General features: G+C 52.5%; 1 protein-coding gene across 2 annotated transcripts; it reads left to right on the forward strand.

Moving 5' to 3' along the window:
* The first annotated feature begins 7,205 nt into the window (after positions 1–7,205).
* On the forward strand, positions 7,206–23,346 carry P2RX5 (purinergic receptor P2X 5). 2 transcript variants are annotated; one of them, XM_082678747.1, is made up of 13 exons: positions 7,206–7,444; positions 11,410–11,560; positions 12,196–12,267; positions 12,553–12,628; positions 12,715–12,811; positions 13,070–13,150; positions 13,392–13,530; positions 13,997–14,133; positions 14,590–14,683; positions 14,833–14,898; positions 16,912–16,994; positions 17,995–18,144; positions 19,575–23,346. In XM_082678747.1, the coding sequence occupies exons 1-13, from the start codon at positions 7,308–7,310 to the stop codon at positions 19,642–19,644; spliced, it is 1,353 nt and encodes a 450-aa protein (XP_082534873.1). In that variant the 5' UTR covers positions 7,206–7,307; the 3' UTR covers positions 19,645–23,346. The 2 variants fall into 2 exon arrangements, with proteins under 2 accessions (XP_082534873.1, XP_082534874.1); XM_082678748.1 differs by lacking the exons at positions 16,912–16,994; positions 17,995–18,144.
* Positions 23,347–26,053: the final 2,707 nt, after the last annotated feature.

The following is a 26,053-nucleotide window of genomic DNA, read 5'->3' on the forward strand; positions in this document are numbered from 1 at the left end:
TCTTATAGTTTTCTGCATACAGGTCTTTTGTCTCCCTTGGTAGGTTTATTCATAGTTATTTATTCTTTTTATTGCAGTGGTAAATGGGAGTGTTTCCTTAATTTCTCTTTCAGATTTTTCATCATTAGTATATAGGAATGCAAGAGATTTCTGTGCATTAATTTTGTATCCTGCAAGTAAGAGTGATTTGACTTAGAATTAGAGAGCAATGTGCTCTCCAGAAGTGGGGGAACTGAGTCTTGCAGATTCGCTGCTGGGCATTAGGAAGCAGTAGTATTGCTGGTGGTTTGTCTAAACGAGGAACTCTTCCTAAGTATCACAGGGAAGACAGGACCAGGGTGCCAGCCTCCAGGAGAGGCAGCTGGCAGCTCTGCTCCCCCTCCCTCTGCCCCAGGATTGGATTCTGGGTCTGGTTGGTCAACTCCTAGGACCTGTAACCAGCTGCAGTCCTGAGTGGTCGGGGGACTGCAGGTGTGCTCTCTGGGGAGGCGTCTTCTCTGCAGGGTCTGGGAAGGGGGCTGGGCTAGCCCTGCCCAGAGCGCTGGCAGATGCTCTCGAGCTCTTGGCCTTGTTTCCTGGGTTTGACTAGTGTCCTACCCTGGGGTAAGTTTTTCTTTCTTTTTATTTTTTTCAGGAACAGTGAATTTATTTATTCTCTTCACGTGGTAATGGTTCATACTCATGATAACAGAATTCAAACAGTGCAAAAATCAGTCTCCCTCATGCCCCAGGCCCCCAGTTGTCCATTTTTTTTTTCCTCTGAGAAAACCAGGATTACCAGTTTCTTTTTTCTGTGCATTCTTCAGGAGAGAGTTTATGCATATAAAAACATCCTTTAAAATTGCAAATCGTAGTATATAATGTATACACTCTTCTGTATTTTGCTTTTTTTCATTTACTAATCTATTTTGGAGATCATTTTATATGAACTGGAAATCTATTTTATTCTTTTTAATGGATGGTTTGTTGTCCTGTGTATCTGTTTTGGGAGGTACCGTAATTTATTTAACTACACCATTATTGATGAACATTTAAGTTGTTTATAGTATTCTGCCACTTGTGTATTGGAGCAGGTGTAATTTTGAGCAAAGATGAATGTGGTCAGGAATTTTTTTCCTCTCTGTAGAGCTGTGAGGTCTGAGATTGACGTTGGACTGCTGGGGTGGGAGAAAACACCACTGGCCCACTGTGGTTCTGCAGACCTTTTAGATTTCCCAGTCTGGGAAAGGCTACCAGCCTAACTCCTGGATTCTACACTGGGGCTTGGGGTCCTTTGCCTCCTAGGTGAAGAACTCACTGGTAGAGTAGCAAGTTAAGGACACTAGTACCTCTAGGTCAGGGGTTCCTAACTTGTTTGTTTGCCATAGACCCGTTTGGCGATTTGCTGAAGCCTAGGGACGGCTTCTCAGATAAATTCCCAGCATTTTATTGTGAACATCTTCAAACATACAGAAAAATTGAATTTTACACTGAACACCTGGCTTCTTCCATTAACATTTTACTATGCTTGCTTTATCGTATTTTTCCATCAGCTTGTTTTTAAATATATAAGTTTATAAAGAACCAGTTATATTGAAACAGTGATCAGAATATTAAAAAAATTTTTATGAAATGGAGATACATACTTCTTTATTAAGAAAGAAAAATGGGGAAATATCTGTAATTTCTACTGGTGTTAAGATACAGGTACTGCTAATACTCTTATGGTTTGTTGCCTACATTCATAATTGAAGGAAATGGTAAATTTCAGTTAAAGTGTAGTAAAAATAAATAGGTAACCTATTTTTCCATCCAGCTTCACAGACCTACTCTGTTTAGGCTGGGTCATTTAAGAAAAAGCATCTGTTCTACCCCAGGCTTTGTACTTTTGCAGCCATCTATCAGTCACTCCGGGCACCATTAGCTGTTCTGTGGAGGAGGAAACAACTTGCCCAAGGCCATCAGCTAGTTTAAGGAGGAATCTTCAGGTCTAATGTTTTTCCACAGAAGCTTCATTACAGGCGGGCAGGGTGTAGGGCAGCGGCAGCTAGGGGGCAGTGGAGGTTTACAGGTGTTGCTGGGGAAGAGGCACAGGTGGAGCTCAGCTCATCAGGTTCCTGGGCTCTACCCACTAAGGGTCCTGATGCTCTAGTCCGGCTTGGGCTTGGGAATTGGCTTTTGGGGCAAGCACTCTGGGTGAGCTTTGATGTCAAGACCCACACCCTGTGAAATACTAGTTAATGAGATCAGGGTTTGTTCATGTGATTACGCTTTGTCAGTGGGTAGCGCTCAGCACAGACTTGGAGTCTTGATGACTAACAAGTTGCTTCAGGAGACAAATGTAACATAATGCTCTAGTAGAGTTATCTCTGTTGAAATCTTCTAGAAATACACACTCAAAAATAAAGGCTTAGTCACTCTACTCTTGACACTTCAAATATGCAGGCTAATGGGTAGAGGCAGGATGATCAGGAATCAACCTTCCCCCCTTCCTCCTTCCCTCCCTCCCCCCATCCCCCCTTCTCTTCTGGATGACCACTTATCTCATTATAGACCCAGTGGAGCAGAGTGGTAAAGCCTTTTCTGCCTTCATCGCCCTATAGGACAGATAAGGTGTGCACTCAGCTGTAACTCCCTGAAACATACAGATCGGATCCTGTCCTTTGGGAATTTAGAGGAGGAGAGGGATCCAGGAGGCCTTTGTGAAGGAGACAAAGCCCTGTAAAGGCTGAGCCTTGAAGCCATGAAGTACTGAGGAGAGACCCGCCTGAGCAGAGGCACAGGGATTGGAAAGTGCGGGATGTGATAAAGCTGTCAGTCAGTTCCCCTGAAGCTGGTGTGCGTAAAGGGCTCGTGAGGCCAGAAGGGCAGGTGGGGATAGAGACTGCAACAGAGGAAGAATCTGTGGGAGGACTGAGCGCAGGAGCTGTGGACGCCACACCCACTCTCGGGTTTCACACGAGGATGTCCTGCTTGCTCGCGGTTCATCACTACAGTCCTGTGAACTCGAGGAGACAGAGGTGGGATGGACGAGGGCTGTTTCATGAAGGTGGGGAAAACCCCGCAGGGAGCACGAGCAGGACCATCTTTCTCTACCGTGTGCCATGTTCGTGCTGGCGCCGCTGTGTGGGTTTGGTTGGTTTGAGTTTGAATCTTTATCCTTTTCAGTGCCCAGTGAGCCAGCATTTGACGGTTTAGTCTTTTAAAGTGACACCTCGGTGGAGTTTTTCCCCAGGTCACATTCTGAGAACTGAGTAATGAGTAAGAACCCATCACTTAAGACAGGACTCAGAAATGCTTCCTGCAGAGACAGGCTTCCTTCTTCCTGTTGACTCTTTGAAGCAACATTAGTATCTGCTGTTTCTTTTTTAAAAAAAATTTTAATCTTTATTGGAGTATAATTGCTTCACAATACTGTGTTAGTTGATGTTGCACAACAAAGCGAATCAGCCATGTGCATACACGTGTCCCCACATCCCCTCCCTCTTGAGCCTCCCTCCCACCCTCCCTATCCCACCCCTCTAGGTCATCACAGAGCGCCAAGCTGATCTCCCTGTGCTCTGCGGCTGCTTCCCACCAGCCAACTATTTGACATTTGTTAGCTTATATATGTCAATGCTACTCTCACGTTAGCCCAGCTTCGCCCTCCCACCCCAAGTCCTCAAGTCCATTTTCTATGTCTACCTCTTTATTCCTGCGCTGCAGCTAGGTTTGTCAGTACCATTTTTTTTTTTTAGATTCCATATATATGCGTTAGCATATGGTGTTTGTTTTTCTCTTTCTGACTTACTTCACTCTGCTCACCATTGCTAATTATTAGAGAAATGCAGATCAAAACTACAATGAGGTATCACCTCATGCCAGTCAGAATGGCCATTATCAAAAAATCTAGAAACAGTAAATGCTGGAGAGGGTGTGATGAAAAGGGAAGCCTCTTGCACTGTTGGTGGGAATGTAAATTGATACAGCCACTATGGAGAACAGTATGGAGTTTCCCTAAAAAACTACAAATAGAACTACCATATGACCCAGCAATCCCACTACTGGGCATATACCCTGAGAAATACTATTTCTTAAATGGACCAGTAATGTCTGTTAATGGAATGTGTTTATCAAAGCAGGACTCCTCAGAGCAAAAGAAAAATTAAAGGATGAATTGCTTCATGAAACCCTTTCCGTGCCACGCCTCTCCCACTCTTGTCCCTTCTAGGTCATCCAGGATATTTCGGGCTCTGAAGGAGGGCTCTCCTTGCCTTGTGATGACTTCCTTTTGTGCCCTAGGACAGATTCAGATTTCCTATCTCAGGCCTCGTTTGATCCCTCCTCTCCTCTGGGGTGGGAAATTGAACCTCGTTTGTTAGGTGTAAGTAACCTCTGAACCTCTCCTCCAAGGACGTTATTTTATGAGATTTGTATTTTATTTCTCTTCTGCTTCCTTTTAATTATTTGGAGAATATTTTTTGAGTTCATTTAATAATTTCCCATCACTTGACTGCAGCTACCTTAAATCATCCAACGAGACAGTCTTACGAACCAGATGAGATTGGTCAGTCCCTTCACTGCCAGCCCCTTTCTTTAAGGTGGACCACAGTCATTATAATGAAGCGTGATGTGGATGCCTTTGGGGGAGGAGAGGGAAGGGGGCTTTGACTACTTTGAGAACTAGCCATTCACCCCTGACCCCTGACTTACTACTTGCTAAGCTGATAAGCATTCGCACAGTAGTGGTGGCGAAGATCATTTGAACAGGGTGCCTGTTGAGATGGGTTTAGGTAGAGACTGGAAAAACCACTCAAAGACAGCAGGCAGTTTTCATTCAAGTGGAGAATTCATCTTGGATTTGGAAACATCCCTGACTTGAACTTCTAATAATGCAAACGTAAAAAGCAAAGACTCTGGTACTTCCCTGGCGGTCCAGTGGTTAAGACTTGGCACTTCCACTGCAGTGGGTGCAAGTTTGATCCCTGGTAATGGGAACTTCTGCATGTGCGGCCAATAAAAAAGCAAAGACCCCTTCTCCCACTTTGGGTATAATGGGAGTTAGACCTGAACTTGGGGAGGTGAGCCGGCCCCAGCGATACGGAGGTAGATTGCAGATACTTAGGTTTGCAGCTCCAGGGAAGTATTTTTCACATTGTTTTGACCATGACCCACAAGAAGAAATATATTACACGTCATTATACGCACACACATACTTCAAACATTTCACCAAACTGTCTACACTTACTTCCTTAAACACACTCTGATATTTTCTTTTTGTGAATATGCTGGTTGGAACTCAGTAAACTGATGTCCTGACCCACTGATGGGTCTGGATCTAGCCTGAGAAGCTGTGAGGGAGCCCACAAGGAGGGGTCTGGCCCTGGCCCTGAGAGCAGCGCTTTCCCCTTTGGATGTCCCTCGTGGTCTGTAAAGCACCTGGATAGTTCTGTCAGAAACTGCAGCCTGGTCTTGGCTGGGCCGTGGGGGGTTCAGGAGGGGCTGCCCACACTGGAGGGCAGACAAGAGCAGGTTGGTGGGCCTCCTTATAAGGCGTGGTGTCACTCCATGGAGGCTGCATCTCCTCTGAGTGCTGGAGAGCCGTGTGAGGGGAGGGCTGAGGAAGAGGCTGGCAGGAGAGTGAGGAAAGGAGGCCTGGTGACAATTCCTAAGCCTTTCCCCCAGGATGATGTCAGCTTCCAAAATCCCCAGCCATGACTGGAACAGGGCGGCAGCGGAAATCTCCCTGTTTAAAACGCCAGGCCTGAGTTTCCCTCAACAAATATGTACTGACATATTATGTAGCAGTCATAGTGGTGGGCATGGGATGCAGAGATGTCCAAAGGCAAGGTCCCCGCCCTCCTGGAGCTTACGGTCTTAGTGGGGGACACAGACAATAAGTAAATAAGATCATATTCAAGAGTGACAGGGGCTCTAAGGGAATAAGAAGGGGTGATGGGATAGAAAGTGTTTGGGGTGGAGGCGCTTTCGGTGGGTGGTAGTAAGAACAGGACTTTTTTTTTTTTTTTTTAAGGAAATGGCATTTGAATTGAAATTGATGAACAGTTGCAAAAATCTGTGCTTCCGAAATGGCAACTTGAGAGCAAAATACAGATTTGCTGGTCCCATCCTAGCCTTAAGGGAATGAAAATATTTGGGGCAGGGCCCAGGAATTTGCATTTTTCTTCCAAATGATACCCATGCTCACTAAAACTGGAGGCGTGCTGCCCTGGGGCTTTTACTTTGAGAGGAGGTCACACCTGGTGAACTTTAGGGTCCCTTCCAACTCCCAACTCCCAGAGCCTATGGTTCAGGGAAGGGAACTTATTCCTGTGTGAGAGCCAGGCTAGGGAGAGGAGCAGGACCACGTCCGGTCAGACTGCAGGATGGCAGCGAGTGAAATGCAGAAAACAAGCGTGCACAGCCCAGCACACACGTGCACACGCACACCGAGCTCACCCAGGACCCCGCCTCTCGATGGCTGTCCCACGTTCTGAACCTGATCTTCTCGGAGGTGTCCTCATCTGTGTTCCCACTGCCTCTAATTTAATTCCACCGTCCGTGAGGGGTTGCAGATTCAGCAGCTTAGGTGAGGTCCGTCTCTTGCTTTGGGAGCATTTCCACAGCTGGTCCCCGCCCTCTCTCCAGGCATCTTTAAGATCCCAGGCCTCGGCTGCCTGTCTCCCCATCCCCACCCCACCCATCCTCCCTGCCCTACAGAGTTCTCCGTGCTCTGGCCACTGGGGCGTGCCTGGCAACTGACTCCCCCGGAGTGTGGGGTTTAAACGGGCCGGCCGCAGCTGCTGCAGTAGGAACGCGCACTTCATCCCAGCCCCCATCCTGTGAGGGGAGGGCGAGGGTTGCCCCCAGGGAGCAAGAAAAATCAAGAAACCTGTTTGTATCTTTCTGTCAATGCTCTTTACCCCGTCTTCGCCTCCACTTGCTGTGTTGTAGGTCCCCCTCCCCTGGCCTCAGTTTCCCCGGCCATTCAATAGGAGGAACCCCTGGATTTCTTTGGGGGCGGAGAAGGGGCGTTGCTTCCAAAGGAGACCCTCTTCTCACCGCACCCCTCCCGGGCGGCGGCGATCGCCGGGAGGGCCCTCGCAGGCCAGTGGCCGGGCGGCGGCCCGGCGGTGTCACTGTCAGTCAGGGGAGGAGGCAAGGTCGCAGTCTGAGGCCCCCGCCTGGCCTCGGGCGGCGCTGCCGCGGCCTCGCCAACCGCCGGACCCCGCCCGGTGAGCCGCGTACCCGGGCGCAGCGGTGCCCACACTGGAGGCCGGGCGGCGGCGGGGGCGGCTCCATGCGGTACACGTGTGGCGACGCGATCGCGGGCCAGGTGAGCCGGCGCCATGGGGCAGGCGGGCTGCAAGGGGCTCTACCAGTCGCTCTTCGACTACAAGACCGAGAAGTACGTCATCGCCAAGAATAAGAAGGTGGGCCTGCTCTACCGGCTGCTGCAGGTCTCCATCCTGACCTACCTGGTGGTGTGAGTTCTCCGGGGCTCGGGGCTCGGGGAGGGGGAAGGGCCGGTCGGGGCCGCAGCTGTGGCCTCCGGGGGCTGGGAATTGGCCTGGGGGCGCCGGGGTGCCCTGTGACTGGGCTCTGGGACCCTGCTCGGGAAGGCGGCCCTTCTTGTACCGTTGGGCTTAAGGGTGGGGGCTAAGGAGGGAGCCCTCAACTCCCCAGCGGCTCTTGAGGTGATGAGATGCGCCGGGGTTCCTGGGGCCCCCCCATTTGTGAGGCTTTCCGTGGGCAGTTCCTTTCTCCAGGGCTGGGGCCGCCAGTGCTAGGGCTTTGGGAAGGGGGCGAGGCTGCAGGGGCTTGGGCTGCAGCTGTCATGGCAGCCCCCCTGGGCCCTAGCCCGGGCTGGCCCAGGCCGGCCCCCGGTGGTTTATTTATAGTCACTGAGCTCAGTGCCAGTCTCCCGGCAGGGGCAACTCAGGAGCCTGGCATGTCCCAGAACTCCTTTCTGGCTGGCTTGCCCCACCCGCGGCTGGCCTCTCTGGGGGTCCTGCCCCGAAACCCTCTACGCTCCCTGGCACCCAGCTCTCCTGTCTGCCCCCCTCCCCCGCCCTGCAGGAGCTGGCACCATCAGCTGAGGGGCAGCTCCTTGGGGTCAGCCAGGCACTGTTCAGAGGCCTCACCCCCAAGCAGGGAGCGGACAGGTGGAGAGGAAATGACACCAGACAACTGGGATGCGGATGTGCCTCTTTTATTCCTTCAGTTTAATGCTGTTGAGTCCCTCCTACTTCCTGACTTGGGGAGCAGTAGAGGCTCCTCCAGGGAGGGCAGCCCTGACCTCACCTCACCCCCACCCGGAGGCCGGGCTTCATCCCTGACATTCATCCCTAAGACACCTGGCTGCCCCCCACCTGAGGGCCTTCTGTCTTACTGCTCCTCAGCCAGGCTTCCCTTTCCTCCCCTACGTCGTTAGCGCCCACTCATCCTTCACACCTGGGTTCTCGCATGCTCCTCCCCAGAATTCCCACAATGTAATTACGTGCGTATTCAGGGGATCATTTGCTTAACGTTCGTGCTGACTGCCCTTGTCAGCCTGGGGATGCCATGAGGGCGGGGCCTGCCTGGTATCCCCTAACTGCTTAGGGGACAGGTGTGAAACGAATGAGTGAATGAAGGGTGGTTGTTCCTTGAGTATTTGCTGAATGTTTCTGTCCAGGCCAGGCCCAGTGTGTCCCTACTAAAATGGCTGGTTGGCTCAAGGGTCACAACCCTCTCAGAGGTCCTTGGAGATGGGACAGCCTAGGGCCCCAGGACATGCCAGCTCTGCCCCCAGAGATGAGGGTGGAAGCATCCTGGTTGCTGCCTGGGAGAGGCAGGGCACCCCACAGCACTGCTGCAGGACCTCAGGAAGGCGGCTTCCTGCCCTCTTCTGGCTGCAGTTTTCCCAACTTTACCAAGGGGGGTTGACCTGGACAATCTCTAATTAACAGTAACCTCAGTAATAAGTTGATGTGTTATATTCATTGAGCTCCTCCTCTGTGCCTGGCACTCGCTGTGCTAAGCAATTTACGTGTGCCGTCTCATTAAAAAAATTTTTTTTTTGTATTTTGATGTAATTTATACTCACAGAAAAGTTTTAAGAGTAGTAGTTTTTTAATGCCCTTCACCTAGATTCCTCAAATGTTAACATTTTACTACATTTGTGTTTTCCTTATCCCTTTCTCTTTCTATGTGTGTGTGTACATGTGCAATTTTTTTCTGTTGAGTAGGTTGCAGGCATGATGTCTCTCGATTCCTAAATTCTTCCATGGGTATTTCTTAAAAACAAGGAATCTCTTATTTAATGAAGTAAAAGCATGAAAATTCGGGAATTAACATAAAAATATTATCATCTAAGCAATAGACCTTTTGTAAATTGTCCCCAAAATTACCTTTATAGGAAAAGAAAATCTGAAATCATGCCTTGTGTTCAGTTGTCATGTCTCCTTTAATCTGGAATCACTCCTGAGTCTGTCTTTGTATCTTATGACACTGACATTTTTTGGAGAGTGCAGGATCTTTTAAAAACCATTTTTAAATTGAGGTAAAACTCACATAGCATGCAGTTCATCATTTTAACTAACCATGTTAAATTACACAATTCAGTGGGTTTTAGTACATTCACAATGTTGTACAACCATCACCACTATCTAATTCCAGGACGTTTCCATCACCCCCAAAAGAAACCTGTGTCTATTAACAGTCATTTGCAATTCTCCCCTACCACCATCCCTCCCTTGGTAACCACTAATCTACTTTTTGTCTCTATAGCCCATTCTGGACATTTCATATAAATCAAATCATTACAACACGTGGCCTTTTTTTGTCTGGCTTCTTTCACTTAGCATAATGTTTTCAAGATTTATACATACTGTAGCCTGTGTCAGTAAATTATTCCTTTAATTGATGAATAATACCTCCTTGTATGGATACACCACATTTTGCTTATGCATTCATCTGTCGGACATTTGGATTGTTTCTACTTTTTGGCTATTAGGAATAATGCTGCTAGAACATTCATGTGTAAGTTTTTGTGTGGATATATGATTTCAATTATCTTGGTTACATACTGAGGAGTGGAATTGCTGGGTCATATAGTAACCTTGTGAGCAACTACCCAACTGCTTTCCACAGCACCTACACCTTTTTACATTCCCACCAGCAAGTACCAATTTTTCTGCATCCTCACCAACACTTGTTATTTCCCATTTTTTGGATTACTGCTGTCTTATTGGGTGTGAAGTACTATCTCCCTGTGTTTTTTGATTTGCATTTCCTGACTAAAGATGTTGAGCATCTTTTCACGGGCTTATTGGCCATTTGTATGTCTGTCTTGGAGAAATATCTATTCAAATCCTTAGCCCATATTTAAATTGGATTACTTGTCGTTTTTATTGTTGAGTTGTAAGACTTCTTTGTATATTCTGGGTACTAGACTCTTATCAGTTATGTGACTCACAAATATCTTCTCCCATTCTCTGGGTTGTCTTTTCACTTTGTTGATAGTGTCTTTTTTTTTTTTTTAATTTTATTCTTGGTGACTTTTGGAAGTTTGCCAATAGAACCTCCTCATAAGTAAACTCTGGAATTCACATGTACTCTTTTTGTTGTTGTTGTTGGGGGTAGGAGTTTATTAATTTAGTTTTGCTATGTTGGGCCTTCGTTTCTGTGCGAGGGCATTCTCTAGTTGTGGCAAGCGGGGGCCACTCTTCATCGCGGTGCGCGGACCTCTCACCGTCGCAGCCTGTCGTTGCGGAGCACAGGCTCCAGACGCGCAGGCTCAGTAGTTGTGGCTCACGGGCCTAGTTGCTCCGTGGCATGTGGGATCCTCCCAGACCAGGGCTCGAACCCGTGTCTCCTGCATTAGCAGGCAGATTCTCAACCACTGCGCCACCAGGGAAGCCCCGATAGTGTCCTTTGATGCACAAAAAAGTTCTTAATTTGGATCAAGTCCAACTTACCTATTTCTTCTTTTGTTGCTTGTGTTTTGGGTGTCAAAGAGTACAGAATTTTGCACTCTAATTTTGTAGAATCCCCCTCAGTTTGGGTCTGTCTGAGGTCTCCTCATGATAGTTCCAGGTTGTGCACCATGTCCTTTAACCATCCTCACCCCTCTGGAAGGAGGTGCACTTAGCCCTGTGTTGACCCCCAGAGTTCATTGGCTCACCCGGGGTCACATGGCAAGTGTGGGTCGAGCCAGTTTCATCCCAAGCTTGCCCAGCTGCAGGGCCTTGGCTCCTGAGAGCAGCAGCCTCTCACTTCTGGGGTTGCTTGTCACCTCTGCTGCTTGCAGGACTGGCTTTCAGGCGGCAGAGGGAGTTGTGACTCCTGCCCAGGAGCTGGTGGGAAAGGTGGAGCCCCAAGCCTGACCCCTCCACACCCTGGGGGCCTGAGGAAACTTCCTGAGGGCAGCAATGAGGCTGACGCCCACCTGCTTGCCCCTCCCTGCAGCTGGGTGTTCCTGGTGAAGAAGTGTTACCAAGACACGGACACATCCCTGCAGAGCAGCATCATCACCAAAGTCAAGGGTGTGACCTTCACCAACACCTCAGAGCTTGGGGAGCGGCTCTGGGATGTTGCCGACTATGTCATCCCACCCCAGGTCTGAGCCCCACCCAGCACAAGGGCCCAGGCTGGCAGGGTCTGGATCCGGGTGGGTGACATGGGAAACTGCTTGGGGAGCCAGGGACCTCCATTCACTGTCTCCCTTGGCCTGGGATGGCTGCAGGGTTTGCAGATAGACTCTGCCCAGGTCCTTTACCCCATGCCTAACCCCAGCCCTCCCCAACTGTGCCTTACGGGGCTGCTCTGTTCCCATGAAACCCTGAGCCTGTTGAAACCAAATGGGACCCAGAGAACTTCCAGGTCAGTGTGAGTCAGGTGGCCGGGCACCGAGAGCCCTGCCCTTATATTGGCCACTGTCCCTGGGAGCAGTTCCCTGTGCCGGGGCCGGGCCATCTCTTCACTGCCCCTTCTCCTCTCTCCCCTCCTGTATCTCAGCTTGGACCCTGGGGGCTGAGGTCAGAATGGTTTGGGGTTGTGGGCATGGAAGAGACCCCTCTAAGCATACCTGCTCTGGGACTCTGAGGTCAGTGGGCTCGTGGGTGGGATCCACTGATTTGTGGCCCCAGTGTCTGCAACACCCATGCAGAGATCCCACCACCTGCCAGGCAGCCCCGGGAAGGGGGGACCCCAGATGGCAGGAGGGGGTTCCTCAACCTCCCTCTGGTTTCTCAGGGAGAGAATGTCTTCTTTGTAATCACCAACCTGGTCGTGACCCCCAACCAGCGGCAGGAAACCTGTGCCGAGGTGCGTCTTGGTGCAGAGAGCTGGGGAGGGGGTGGGAGAGCTGCCAGCAGTACTTGGGGTCCACCCCTCTCCTGAGGCAGGGGTGTCGACCCCCTCCAAGGGCCCTGGGGGATGTGTGCACCAGCGTGCATACCTGCATTATTCAGGGGAGAAGCAGGTTCTCAAGGGGTGAGCAGCCACAGGCAAGGGAGGAACCCCCGGCCTCACCCTGGGGTGGGACCTGGTTCTGAGAAGGGGTCCCTGCAAGCACCTGCCCCCCGCCAGGCACCCTTTCTCTCCTGGCAGAGTGAAAGCATTCCGGATGCCTTGTGCTATGAGGACAGCGACTGCCCTCCTGGGGAGCCTGTTGTGGCTGGAAATGGTGAGGCCTGGAGTGGACAGGGCTGGGGGCAGAAGGGGAGTTGGAACCAGGAGGTTCCTGGCATTGTCCTTCTCCCACCCCTGCAGGAGTGAGGACTGGCCGCTGCCTGCGGGCGGGGAGCGAGCAAAAGGGCACCTGTGAGATCTTCGCCTGGTGCCCGGTGGAGACAAAGTCCAGGCCAGCGTGAGTGGCTGTAACCTCGGGACCCTGAGGAGTTACCCAGTCCTGGGCAGCGGGTCCCAGCCCAATGGTGGAGACATGTCCTGGGGGAGAAGCCAGGGCACCCCACAAAGGCCCCAGGACCACCCCGACATGATCAAATTGACTGTCCTTTGCAAAGGCTCCAGGGCACCCAGGGAGCAGACAGGCTTCAGCCTCCGCACAGGCATGGAGGGGGCGGGGTAGGGCCTCCTGAGCAGACTGTCCTGCCTTGGTTTTCAGGAAGCCACTCCTGGGCGAAGCTGAAGACTTCACTGTTTACATAAAGAACTTCGTTCGTTTCCCCAAATTCAACTTCTCCAAGTACGTGGGCCCATGTGTATGGAACGCTGTGTGGAATGCCCCACTGGGTGGTGAGGGGGCACCCTTTCCCGTGCAGTGGCAGCAGGGCTGTGTCCTTTCGTGCTGGAGGGTGTTGGGGGTGGAAAGCAGTCAGGATCTGAGGGGCTTTAGCCAAGGGCTCAGTGTGGGTCACACCCGGTTTCTGGCCTGGGAACAGCGAGTCTTACCTTCCTTTCACTGGCTCTTCATGGCCTCCACCCAGGACAAATGTGCTGGACACCACAGACAGAGCTTTCCTGAAGTCCTGTAAATTTGGCCCCAAGGACCCCTACTGCCCCATCTTCCGACTTGGGTCTGTGGTCAGCTGGACGGGGAGCAGCTTCCAGGAGATAGCTGTGCAGGTGGGTGGTGGGGCTGGCCGGCTCTGGGCTTGAGCTCTGCAGTGAGGAGGGGGTGTGGAGGAGGACCCACGCGATGGGGTGGCCCTACAGTCACCTGCCCAGGGACCGTCTCAGAATTAGCTGTGCTGCACACTTGCACCTGCGTCTGGCTCTGAGTCCAGGGGCATCAGCTGAAACCGAGCCAGGAGCCCCACTGGCACCCTGGCTGTGGTGTGAGGTGCCAGTCCTGCAGTAGGTGCTTGCTCGGGTCATTCCCTTCTCCCTGGAGCGTGAAGCAGGAGGATATGGGCTGTCCGCGACGCACTTTTCTCAGTCACCCCAGAGGTGTGAACCCTGGGCCTTCTTCCCTCCGGGAAGGATGCTCCAGTGGGGCCAACCCCCTGCCTGAGCTCTCCACGAAGAGCTGGTCTGTGACTTGTATCTCCAGAAAGTTCTGTGCACTGATTCTTGTCTCTTTTGCATCAAGGGTGGTGTGATAGGAATTCAGATTGAATGGGACTGTGATCTTGATAGAGCTCCCTCTGAATGTTACCCTCGCTATTATTTTAACCGTCTGGACAACAGATTTTCAGAAAACTCTCTCTCTTCTGGGTACAACTTCAGGTAACTGGGGCTAAGTCTGCCACCTTATGACCCTCTCCACGTTTCGTGTCCTTGCCTGGGTGCCAGCGCTACGACACCCCTTCCTGGGGGTGGGTGTCAGAGCGGGAGGTGCAGGCAGGCTGCCAGGGGGCCTCTGGGAGAGAAGCATTGGCCATGGCTCTGGACTTGCCCTGAAGCTGAGGCCTGGGTCAGGCCCATCAGTGCCTTGGTGGTCCGGGTTGGCCCAGTAGTCGTGGGAAAGCCCTTGCCTCTTGGGGAGCGTCTGACAAGAACTTCAAAGATCTGAACGAACCTTTTATGTCACGTCAGCAAGGGGGTCTCCAACCTTTCCTGGGCCTGCTGAATGCCAGGGTCCTGGGGTGGGGGGGTTATAAATCTCCAAGGTAGTGGAGCCTGTGTTGCCAAACAGGGAAGACCCAGGTAGGCCGAGGGCTCCCTGAGCCGTGTCTCCCCCAGGTTTGCCAAGTATTACCGAGACGCAGCTGGGGTGGAGCGCCGCACGCTGTTTAAAGCCTACGGGATCCGCTTTGATGTGATGGTGAACGGCAAGGTGTGTGGGTGAGGCTCCCCTTCTGAAGCTGGGCAGGTCCTGGGAGGGTGGGGCACGCTGGGGGGACCCCAGGTTGGCTCTGGGGGAGTCCCTGGGGATCCCGCTGTCCTGCTGCCTTCCTCACCCCACCTTGTCTTTCTGTGCTCCAGGCAGGGAAGTTCAACATCATCCCCACAGTCATCAACGTGGGCTCAGGGGTGGCGCTCATGGGTGTGGTGAGTACCTCTCCCCCACCCTCTTTACCCTCCAAGCACCCGCAGGGGCGGGCAGCAGGGACACTGCCCCACAGTTGTCGTCCCAGTGCTCCAGAAAGAACCAGAACTGGGGAGGTCAGTGCGGATGGGGGTGAAGAGGGCTCTCTGGGACTTCACACCCCTCCAGCAGCCCCCAGGTGGCCGTGACTACCTGGGTTTCTCTTTCCAGAGCCAGAGAGGCTTCTGCCTGTGGCTCTGCAGCTGGGGGGGGGGGTTCTCTGGGATCCTGCGCAGCCTTGTCTCCACTTCTGCTAAAAAGAGGCAGGATCCGGCTATACACAGGGCTTCTCAGCCGCGGCCCTGTTGACACGTAGGGCCAGATCACTTTTTTTGTGGGGTGACTGTGTGCATTGTAGAGTGTCTGACAGCATCCTCGGCCTCTACCCACCAGACGCCAGCGGCACCTTCCCCCACAGTTGTGACGGCCAATAATGTCTCCAGACGTCGCCAAACTGCCCCCCGGTTGTGAATCACGGGGCTAGAAAGATGAGAGGCAGGGCAGTCGGGCTGTAGTCCAGGTCTGTCCCTTCAGTTGGGCAGAGGGGCCACCGGAGAGGAAGTAGCAGCTGGAGGGCAGGGAAAGGCTTCCTCTGGATCTTTCATGCCCCTTTGTTTTTCTGGAAGTTTTTTAAAGACAAGGCAGTCATCAGAGTGGCTCACACCCGTACCAGCAAGCCACTTGCCAAGGTTTCTGGCAGCCTTGTCCCTGGTTCCTCTGCCCAGGAGGTCACAGCAGCCCCATGGGGGCTTCCAGGAGGACCTAGGACTGACTTCTTATTGAGACCAGGAACACCATGTCCTGTAGCAGGACTCAAAGAGGCCATGCTCCTGAGAGGTGGTCAGTGGATGAAAGTGGGCCCCAAGGGCCTCCTCTTAACTGCAGCAACATTGTTGGGGAGCCCTGCACGTTTAACATAGGTAACTTCCCGAGACAGGGGCCACCTTCAGACATCACTTTATGATGGGGGTAAATCAGAACACAGGCATCTGGGGACACACTTGTGAAATGAAGGTAAGGGGGAAAAGTGGTAGAGGCTGGGTGGGGGGTGGGAGGAGTGTTCTCTGTGGAACAAGGAATTGATAATCTTTTTAGCATCTGGATGGGCGGGTATGGCGGGGAAGGTTGTGCAATGCCCAGGGTCAGAGGACTTGCTTCACCTGTGGTCCTCCATCAACCCTCTCCCACCCCCCACCCCCGCTCCCTCCTCTCTGTGCAGTGGGTGGAGTCGCCCTCTGGTGGAGGAGACTGGTATTTGCGCCATCCACTCTGGTCTGAAGAGCTTGTGTTCAGGTGTCAGTGGGTCGGTCCGCTGGGTTGGCTCAGCCCTCCTCATCTTTCCTTGACCGCTGCTGTGGTGTCCTTGTTGTTCAGATACCCTCCAGTCCCTCTCTCACTGCCTACTAGAGGGATTCCCGCAATGCCACAATTCTGTTCCTGGCCCTGTTCCCAGGCATGACGAGCCTGTTCCTCTGCAGTGCCCTTCCTGAGCGATTTTTCCTTTTTCCTTATATAAAATCCTATTCAGCCTCAAGACTCAGCCCAGATGTTCCTCCCCAGGCTGAGTAGCGTCCCATCTTCTCTCTGCTGCCCCTGCTCCTGTCCCCATCCTGGGACATTGTCACTGTCATAATTTATATGCCCGCCTCCTGCACCAGAGGGGGAGTCCCCAGAGGGTCTCACTGGCTTACTCTTGGCCGCACCCCAGGGCAGTGCTTAGCAGACCCTGGCTGAAGGCGTGATCCGATGGGATCAGGGTAGTGCGGGGTGCTCACCCTGAGGGGTCAGACAGACCACAGGCTAACTCGGGCTCTACCATGGAGCAGCTCTGTGGCCCTGGACAAAGATGCCTCTTTCTGAGCGCAGCCCCCCTCAGGGGTTGCTGCAGGATCAAATGGGATGTAGTTGGTGTCAAGTGGCCGGGTGCTCTCTGGAAGTCTAGGATCCTGAGTCAGGGACCCCCAACTCTTTTGCAGGGGTCTTTCTTCTGCGACTTGGTACTCATCTACTTCATCAAAAAGAGCCACTTTTACCGAGACAAGAAATATGAGGACGCGAGGTCAGTCACGCTTCCTCCCAGCGGCCCTAGGGGAGCCACTAGGCCAGCCTTCCCCCTCCCGGGCTCAGAACTCTTACCCCGGTTTTATGTCGGCGTTTGGCGGGTAGAGGCAGGGCTGAATACGGGGAGCTCCCTTGGAAGGGCTGGGTAAGGCGGAATGTTCTGAGTACCCGCTCTACAAAACTGGATTCTACTTCAGAGCAGCTGGCAGAAGACAAGACCACCCAGGCCATGGGCAGGAGACCTCGTTTCCAGGCCTGGCCCTGCCACGGTCTCCCCAGGTGACTTTGGACCAGTCCCAGGCCGCCTTGGGCCTTAGTTTCTCTCTCTGTGAGATGAGAGTGTTGGTTTACATACAGTGCCTTCCAGCACCTACAATTTTAGGATTCTTGGACTTGGTGGTCCTGGTGAGCTGGGGTTGAGGGAAGCTGGAGTGGTAAGGGAAGGAAAGAAAGAAAACGGATTTCCCCCCCTCACTCTGGGGGCCTGGGGGGGGGGGGAGAGAGAGAGAGTGTGTGTGTGTTCAGAGGAGCGTGTGTGTGTGTGTGTGTGTGTGTGTGTGTGTGTGTGTGTGTGTGTGTGTGTGTGTGTGTGTGTGTGTGTGTGTGTGTGTGTGTGTGTGTGTCTGTGTGTGTGTGTGTGTGTGTGTCTGTGTGTGTGTGTCTGTGTGTGTGTGTGTGTGTGTCTGTGTGTGTGTCTGTGTGTGTGTGTGTCTGTGTGTGTGTTCGTGTGTTCAGAGGAGCTGGGATGGGAAATGCACTGGGTGCTGCTCCCTCACTCCCACCCCAACCTGGGACGGGGCGGAGGGCCAGCCTGCATCATCTGCCTAGACTGAACCCCAGCCCTGGTTCTCGGGCTGAGCCCTGAGCCCTCACTGTACCTGCCACCCCTGCTGAGCTGCTGGGGGAAGAGGGGCGCCCCCTGCAGGGCGAGTGGCTCACCTGTCCCAGGGAGGAGGTGGGACCCACAGGCCAGGGTTAATGGGTCATGTCCTGCCCAGGGACCTAGAGGTCCTCGCCCGAATGGCAGAGTCCTCGCAGCAGAGCATGGCCCCGGACGCGGCGGGGCTGGCGGAGCAGCCAGAGGTGCAGGATGGAGGTCGCGCCCAGGAGAATGGCTGTGTGTGCCGGCAGCTCCTCCAGCCTGCCAGGTGAGGGGCTGCCCAGCCAAGGGCCAGGAACGAGGCCCGCAGAGACAGCCCAGCTGGCTACTGTGCTCCCTGCTCTGGGTGACCTGGCCCCAAGGCAGCATGCCAGGGACCCAGCAGAGCCCATCCAAGCTGGACTCTGGGGGGGAGGGGTGCTGGTGGTGCTTTAGCCCCTCCACGATGCCCGTTACCCTCCAGTACCCCTGAGCGACCACAAACCTGTCTGCTTGCTATGCTGTGCCCACGTTAAGACAGTACTATCATTTACTCAGGCTTACTCTGCTGGGCACTGCTCTGAGTTCTTTGTACATGTGAACTCTTTTCAGCAACCTAATGAGGTGGACATTAATATTTCCTGTTCTAATGAGGAAACCAAGGCTCAGAGAGGTCAAGTAACTTGCTCAAGTCACACAGCTAATAAATGGCAGAGCTGGGATTTGAACCTGGGCAGTGGGTTCCTAGAATCCAGTTCTCCATCAGGTTGTTTTGCCTTACCGGCCCTTCATCCCTCCACACCTCATCAGATGCCTCCCCCTAAGCTCCTCTTTGATGTGGAAATTCTGGAGCTGCCCAAGCCTGAGGACAGTGGTGGCTGTGCTGACAGGTGACCTGCAGGCTGCCCTTCCCTGAGCACTGCCCAGAAGCCCCGGGCAGCCTGGCGCTTTCTGTAGACCTGACCACAGCCTGGCGTGGGAGGGAGCCCTGGGCTGAGTCAGGAGGCAGCCCTCAGGCCTGCTCTGCTTCCCTGCCTCGCTATGTGCCCCTGAGCAAGTGCCTGGCCCTCTCTGGGCCTGTTTTCCCTTTTGTTCCGGGGGTGCTGGACACAGGGGAACCTCCAGCTCAGTGAGTAGGGTTCCCTGACTCTCCTCTCGTGAACTACATCAGAGGCGTTCACTGACCTGGGGCTGGCTGCCCTCTGCTTCGAGCTTCCATTCTCTGCTGACTCAGCGATTGGCAGCCTCCAGTGGGTAACTGGGCCTGGGCAGGGAAAGAGGGAGCGGTGAGCCAGGATGGAGAGGGAAGGCAAAGGATGGAGAGGAGTGAGGAAAGAACGATGGAGAGGCTGGGAGATCTGCTGGGGTAGGCCTGTGCCAGCAGCCCCCCACGTGCTCCCTGTCACTTCCTGGGTGCTCACCTGAGCTCCTTCGCCTACAAGAGGAAAGAGCGGTTGCTCTGCTGGTCTTGGCCAACCTCGCCTGTTGCTGTGGGGCCGCAGCGGCTGCTCATTGCTGGGCCAGCTCCAGAGGCCGCGGCCTGAGCGCCTCCCTGTGCCTGGGCTGTGGCCAGGGAGCCCTCAGACTGCCGCTGTGAACGCTCACTGCCTACCGCGCTGCCAGCCAGAGGCTTCTGCAGGCGGAGCCTGCCTTTAGGGAGGCCGTCCCTGCCTGCAGGGCTCCCAAGCGTCCTCTGTGCCCCCACCCGCCCACACATAGGTCTGGCCACCAGGGGAATGGAAAGGTGAATGTGGAGCAGCTGCAGAACCTGCAGACCGTGGAGGCATAGCCAGAGCTGTTGGCTGACAGCAGATTTGGTGAAGATTTGAGGGCAGAACTGCCCACAGCTCTGAACTGGAAAGAGTCATCGTCATCCACGTGGGACGGGGCTTCCAGGCACAGCCCGCTCTCCTGCACTTTGGAATCCTGCTACAAGCTTTTTGTTGTGTGTGTGCGGAGGGGAGCCTCCCAGTGGCCACAGTGGCTCATGCAGAAGAGGCCCTGGGGAGGGGAAGGGTGGAGGGCAGGCCAAGGGCCTAGAGTGTTTTCATTTTTCCTGAGAACTTAGTAGGGCATTCAGTTATTCATTCACATAACAAACACTGATGCCTGCTGCGGGCTGGGCCCTGTCCAAAAGATGCTTGAATGAGACACTGACCTGGCCCCCAGGGAGGGGGGCATGCGTGTAATTCCCTCCAGAGCCGACAGACATGACAGCTGGGCCCAGGACTCTGGCCTTCCTCCAGCCTCTAGCTGAGACCTGCACAAATCCCTAGAGCGAATGATGGCTCCTCAGAGAAGGACCTTGGCCAACACCCAAGGGGACATGTGGCCTTGCCCCCAGGGGTGAAATTTAAAGGTGGCCAAGGAGGCAACTGGGAAAGGACTGGACCTGTGAGGAGGCAGCTGGCCATGAGGAAGGAGAGCCTCGGGAAGCTCAGGGGATAGCGTCTCACCCAGATGGGAGACACATCTGCCTGTGTGGTTTGGCTCTCGCTGTTCTGTGGGGCTTGCAGTGTCCCTGCCCGGCTTCCCTCCCTGTCTCCTCTAGGGCTCCATCTAATGAGATGATTGATGAATGGCGCTCAGTCGTCAGGTGGAAACAGTTGTTACTAGGTTGGCCTTCAACCCCCTCCCTCAGTGGCTGTAAAGCACTGCTATTAAAGTGTGGTCTGGACCAGCAGCATCCGCATCATCTGGGAGCTTGTTAGAAATGCAGTCTCAGGCCCCTCCCTCATCCCCCTAAATCAGAACCTGCATTTCAGCAAGACTCCCAGGTGATTCACACGCACGTGAAAGGTTGAGAAGCAGTGCTTGAGGAGATAGCGCAAGCTACTTTGAGACCAAGCAGATTCCCCCCTTCCCTCCCTCGGGAAAGTGGCATTATGCTCAATTCATTTAAATTAAAATATTTTGGCTAGGTCATACTTAAATGACTCAAAATTTAAGAGGTACAAAAGAACAGAAGTGAAAAGCTTCCCTCCCACCCGTTCCCGGAGGCAACCTGTGTTACCAGTTCCAAGAGGCTCACCTGTCTTGCTGAGAATCCACTGGGTTACTCACGCCTTCCCTCAGGAAATGAACTTTTCCTGCCGCCTGCAGTCAGACCAAGTCTCCTCTGTCAGATGCAAGAGAATATGCTGGGCTAGGGAGCCGGCTGGCTCGCTTCTCCCGCTGCACTGGCTGAGGAGCCCCAGCGAAAACGCAAGGGGAGGGGTCTAGAACTCAATCATGGTTGTTGAAACCAGCTGGCAGCCCAGGCCTGCAGTGCTGCCCGTCACCCAGCAAGCCTGGGTGCTGTGTGAGCACCTGCCCTGACTCAAGGGAGCACCCTCTCTGGGAGGACTCTGGTTCTCCTCCGCACAGAGCGGGGAGTAAACATCCTTCCACTGGGGCCTTTGGACAAGAGGGTTGGAGGGGCAGAAAGGTCTCTGGCGAGGCTGGCCTCTGGGGCACAGGGGCGTGGTCCCCAGAACTGGACCCCTTCTAGATCAAGCAGCTCCTCCCCTGGGCTGCTAGGTGACCTGTCAGCAAGCCCAACCTGCTGTCTGAAGAGAAAGTGAAAACTCCAGGTGATTTGCTGTGGTGTTTCACTTCCTCTCTAAGGCTAACCCTTGGATCTGATAACACAGCATGTTACGTATATGTTTGGGAGTGAAAAGGGCAGGGGTCACGGCCACTGAGGAGTTGGGTCTGGTTTCTTTTAATCTGCTTTTGGAATCGCTTGGCAGCGGCCGTAACACTTGACAGCTGTGCTATTTGTTTTATACTGGAATGGAAATGTCTCCCTACAGCTACTCCTTCAGTCAGTAAATATTTATTGAGTGCCTACTGTGTCAGGTGTTGGACTAAATGCTGGTGACACAGTGGCTAGCAGCACAGAAACGGTCCCTGCCCAGGTGCTCAGAGTCTAGAGGTCACACATCAATCACAAACAGGATGGGATGCTTTGAGAGTCCTCAGTGAGGAGGGGCCGGGTTTCCACAAGAAAGTGACACACAAGTTGAAGTCAGAAAGGTTAGTAGCAGTCTAACTAGGTGATGGGGGAAGCATCCACGTCAGGGAACTGCATGTAGAAAAGACGTGAGAAAGAGCAACTGAGGAACTGGAATGCAGACGGTGTCACTGGAGCAGCTTCTGTGAGGCTTTCATCAAGTTAACGTTCTTTAATTTTAAGGGTTGCCCCTTTAAACTTACTGCCATGGAGGACTTAACCTGTTTCTTCAAGTACAGCAAAGCTTTCCAGGTGGCCTCTCCCGTACATGTCAGAGGCCCCATGCTCAGGAAGCCAGACTGGCCAGTGGCCCCCATCAAAGCTTCTGGATGGTGTAACACACAGCCAGTTCCCATGCTTCTGCACAGCATCACCCCTGCCCGCGTTTTTGCAGAAACTTGGTGAACGAGTAGGAGGCTCATTAATCTTACAGAAATTGGCTTTGAAGTGGGAAGAAGAGAAGCAGGAACTTGAGCACTTTCCAAACCTGGGAAAGCCCCTTTCCCTCGGTGCACCTCATCAGGAAGATGATCATGCTAGCCTCTTAAGATCTTTCCATGCTGACATTTCAGCATCACAAGAATTGTCTATGCTTATGTTCAAGCCCTGGCCTAAAGCCATCTACCTATTCCATGCCTTTGGAGTACCATGATGCTGGCCAATGGGAAAGTTTCAAATTGGGTGCTATTAATGTGACATCATAGGGACCAGCCATTGAAAGACCAAAGAGCGGGCTTCCCTGGTGGCGCAGTAATTGAGAATCCGCCTGCCAGTGCAGGGGACATGGGTTCGCGCCCTGGTCTGGGAAGATCCCACATGCCCCGGAGCAACTGGGCCCGTGCGCCACAACTATTGAGCCTGCGCTCTAGAGCCCGTGAGCCACAGCAACTGAGGCCCGCACACCTAGAACCCGTGCTCCGCAACAGGAGAGGCCACCGCGATGCGGCAAAGAGTGGCCCCCACTCACTGCAACTAGAGAAAAACCCGCAGGCAGCAACGAAGACCCAGCGCAGCCAAAAATAAAATAATTTATATATTAAAAAAAAGCGCAAAGTGCCCTTTACTCCTGATGCAGTGGTCATCAGGACTGATCAGTCACAGATGCCTTTTTTGTGCCCCCCAAGCCCATCAGTTCCTTTCTCAGTGGCTAGCTGACCCCTGGGGATAAAGGGGGGAATGTGACTTCCTCCAGGTGTCTGAGTACCCCAGATAGGGTCTGCAGTGCCCTGGGAAGTCCTTAAATCACCCCATTTGGAATGGCAACTTGCACGTCTGGAAAAGGGCTCCACTTGGTTCCAACCTGCCCCCCCCCCCCCCCGCTCCAAGTGGTACAACTCTCCTCAGAGCATATTCTCCAGTGGACCCAAGAATGCTCTCTACAAAAGATACCTTTCTTTCAGCTGTTTCCCCTTAGGCCAGCACACAGAATTAAAGGGGGGAGATATCAAGCATTTTCTGGGTCCTGACCAGTATATGTATTTTCTGACATTTTAATTTGGTTATAAAACAATAAAAGGTGTTAACTTTAAATGTGTCCTGATCTTTTCTCCTACATATTTTCATGGATACCTGGTGTTTTAGAGGAAAATGTAAAGAAGGCAAGACCAAAAGAGGCAGACACAAGAAACAAATAGTGAGCAATATATTACTTTCCTTATTGTCTTGCAAAGAAATTCAAATGAAAGGAAACTCTTTAAACTAGCAAACATTAAAGGACTAGGAAGGCACTGATAAAACTGGTCCTTTTCATTTAATGAGTATAATCTGAGAAAACTCTGGAAAGCATTTGGAATCAAGTTTTTATCTTCTAGTAGCTTACTAAATTCCCTCAAAATGATATAGATGTGAAGACATGCACTGCAGTCTTTTTTATAATAACCTTTCAAACAATTTTACTGCCCAACAATAGAGGAATGGTTAAGTAAATCAGCTCACTTTTCGCCATACCCCCCAGCAGGACTCACCCTGCATCAGGACTGAACCCTCCCTTCCCACTTAGAGAAGTCCCTGAAAGGACCAGGGAGGTTGGGAGAGGGGGTGGGGTGTGTAAACCATGAACGTGAGCATCTTCACTGGTGGTCAGAGAAAGGGTTCAGAGGTGGTCACTGGGAGAAGGAGGCAAAGCTATCACCTCAGCCGCTTCTTGGCTTCATGTGAAAACATCTGGTCCAGAGCCCAAAATGGGATTCAGGAGGCCTGGGCCTCCACTATTGGTCACAGGTTACCACCTACTATCTGTAAAAGGGGACCTGAATTCAAGTTCTCAGATCCCCTTCTGATCTAAAACTGATTCTTTTCTAAAAGTCCCAAACTGATCACATCGCTCCTAGCTAAAACTTTCAAAGGCTCCCCCCAATTGCTATTAGTATCAAGGGCAAACTGTAATTGAGCAAGACCCTACGTGGCCTTCCCAGGACAGAATGTCCTCCACATGCCTCCTGTCTGCAGAAAAACTTTAGCTTCCTAGGCTTCCCCCAGTTCCAAAGAATAAATTTAATCAGAGAAGGGAGAAAACACAGAAAGAAAGAAAAACAGTCAAGCAAGACAAAATAATAGCTAAACTAAGTCAAAGACCTTTAGTTCCTCCTCAAGGGCTATAGATAACATTCTGAGCCACCTCCTTTGAGCTGTTTTGCAGATAATGAAACCCTCACCAGGTGGAAGAAGTTAACTGTATGCTGCCCACAAGCAGTAGACCCCAGACCTGTTAGAACCAGAAGGTTGATGATGTTAACTCCTGGTCACCTCAACAGCAACCAATCAGAAGACTGTCCGCAGGTTGATCACGCACCCTGCAACCCTCTCCCTCACCCTGTCTTAAAAAACCTTTCCCTGAAAGCCATGAGGGAGTTTGGGCCTTTTGAGCACTAGCTGCCTGGTCTCCTTGCTTTGCGCCTGCAATAAGCACTGCACTTTCCTTCACCACAACCCAGTGAAAGTAGATTGGTTTTACTGCGCATGGACAAGTGGACCCAAGTTTAGTTCGGCAGCAAAACCTCCCACTGTGCTCTACCTCAGGGCCTCTTCTAACTTTTCAGACACAGGCCAAACTCCTTTGTTCTCACTGGCCCTCACACATGCACTTTCTTGCAAGTAACTCCTTCTCCACACTTGACTGTTACTCAACCTTTGCATCCTAGTTGTAATGTTATTTCCTCAAAGAAGCTACCCCAGGGGCTTCCCTGGTGACTCAGTGGTTAAGAATCCACTTGCCAATGTAGGGGACACAGGTTTGAGCCCTGGTCGGGGAAGATCCCACATGCCGCAGAGATACTAAGCCCGTGTGCCACAACTACTGAGCCTGTGCTCTAGAGCCCACGAGCCACAACTACTGAGCCCTCATGCCACTGAGCCCACATGCTACAACTACTGAAGCCTGTGTGCCTAGATCCCATGCTACGCAACAAGAAAAGCCACTGCAATGAGAAGCCCATCAATACAACTAGAGAAAGCCCGCGTGCGGCAACAAAGATGTAATGCAGCCAAAAATAAATAAATAAAATAAGTAAATTGAGAGATTGGTTCAAGATGGCGGAGTAGAAGGACATGCTCGCACTCCCTCTTGCGAGAGTATCGGAATCACAACCAACTGCTGAACAGTCATCGACAGGAAGACACTGGAACTCACCAAAAAAGATACCCCACATCCAAAGACAAAGGAGAAGCCACAACGAGACGGTAGGAGGGGTGCAATCACAATAAAATCAAATCCCATAACTGCTGGGTGGGTGACTCACAGACTGGAGAATACTTATACCACAGAAGTCCACCCACTGGAGTGAAGGTTCTGAGCCCCACATCAGGCTTCCCAACGTGATGTCCAGCAACGGGAGGAGGCATTCCTAGAGAATCAGACTTTGAAGGCCAGCAGGATTTGATTGCAGGACTTCGACAGGACTGGGGGAAACAGAGACTCCACTCTTGCAGGGCACACACAAAGTAGTGTGCGCATCGGGACCCAGGGGAAGGAGCAGTGACTGCACAGGAGACTGAACCAGACCTACCTGTTAATGTTGGAGGGTCTCCTGCAGAGGCAGGGGCGGGGGGGTGGGGGTGGGGGGGTGGCCACTGTGTCTTACTGTGAGGACAAGGACACTGACAGCAGAAGTTCTGGGAAGTACTCCTTGGCGTGAGCCATCCCAGAGTCCTCCATTAGCCCCACCAAAGAGCGGGTAGGCTCCAATGTTGGGTTGCCTCAGGGCAA

The sequence above is a fragment of the Grampus griseus genome, assembly GCF_964374135.1.
Source record: "Grampus griseus genome assembly, chromosome: 20".
NCBI classification, from domain to species: domain Eukaryota; kingdom Metazoa; phylum Chordata; class Mammalia; order Artiodactyla; family Delphinidae; genus Grampus; species Grampus griseus.

What these genes read in the sequence shown, in the direction of transcription:
- P2RX5 (XM_082678747.1), top strand. Translation starts at nt 7,308, where the DNA reads ATGGGGCAGGCGGGCTGCAAGGGGCTCTACCAGTCGCTCTTCGACTAC. An exon ending in TCTTCTGGGTACAACTTCAG is followed by an intron (nt 14,134 to 14,589) that starts GTAACTGGGGCT and finishes TGTCTCCCCCAG; the next exon opens with GTTTGCCAAGTATTACCGAG. An exon ending in CAGCTCCTCCAGCCTGCCAG is followed by an intron (nt 18,145 to 19,574) that starts GTGAGGGGCTGC and finishes GCCCACACATAG; the next exon opens with GTCTGGCCACCAGGGGAATG.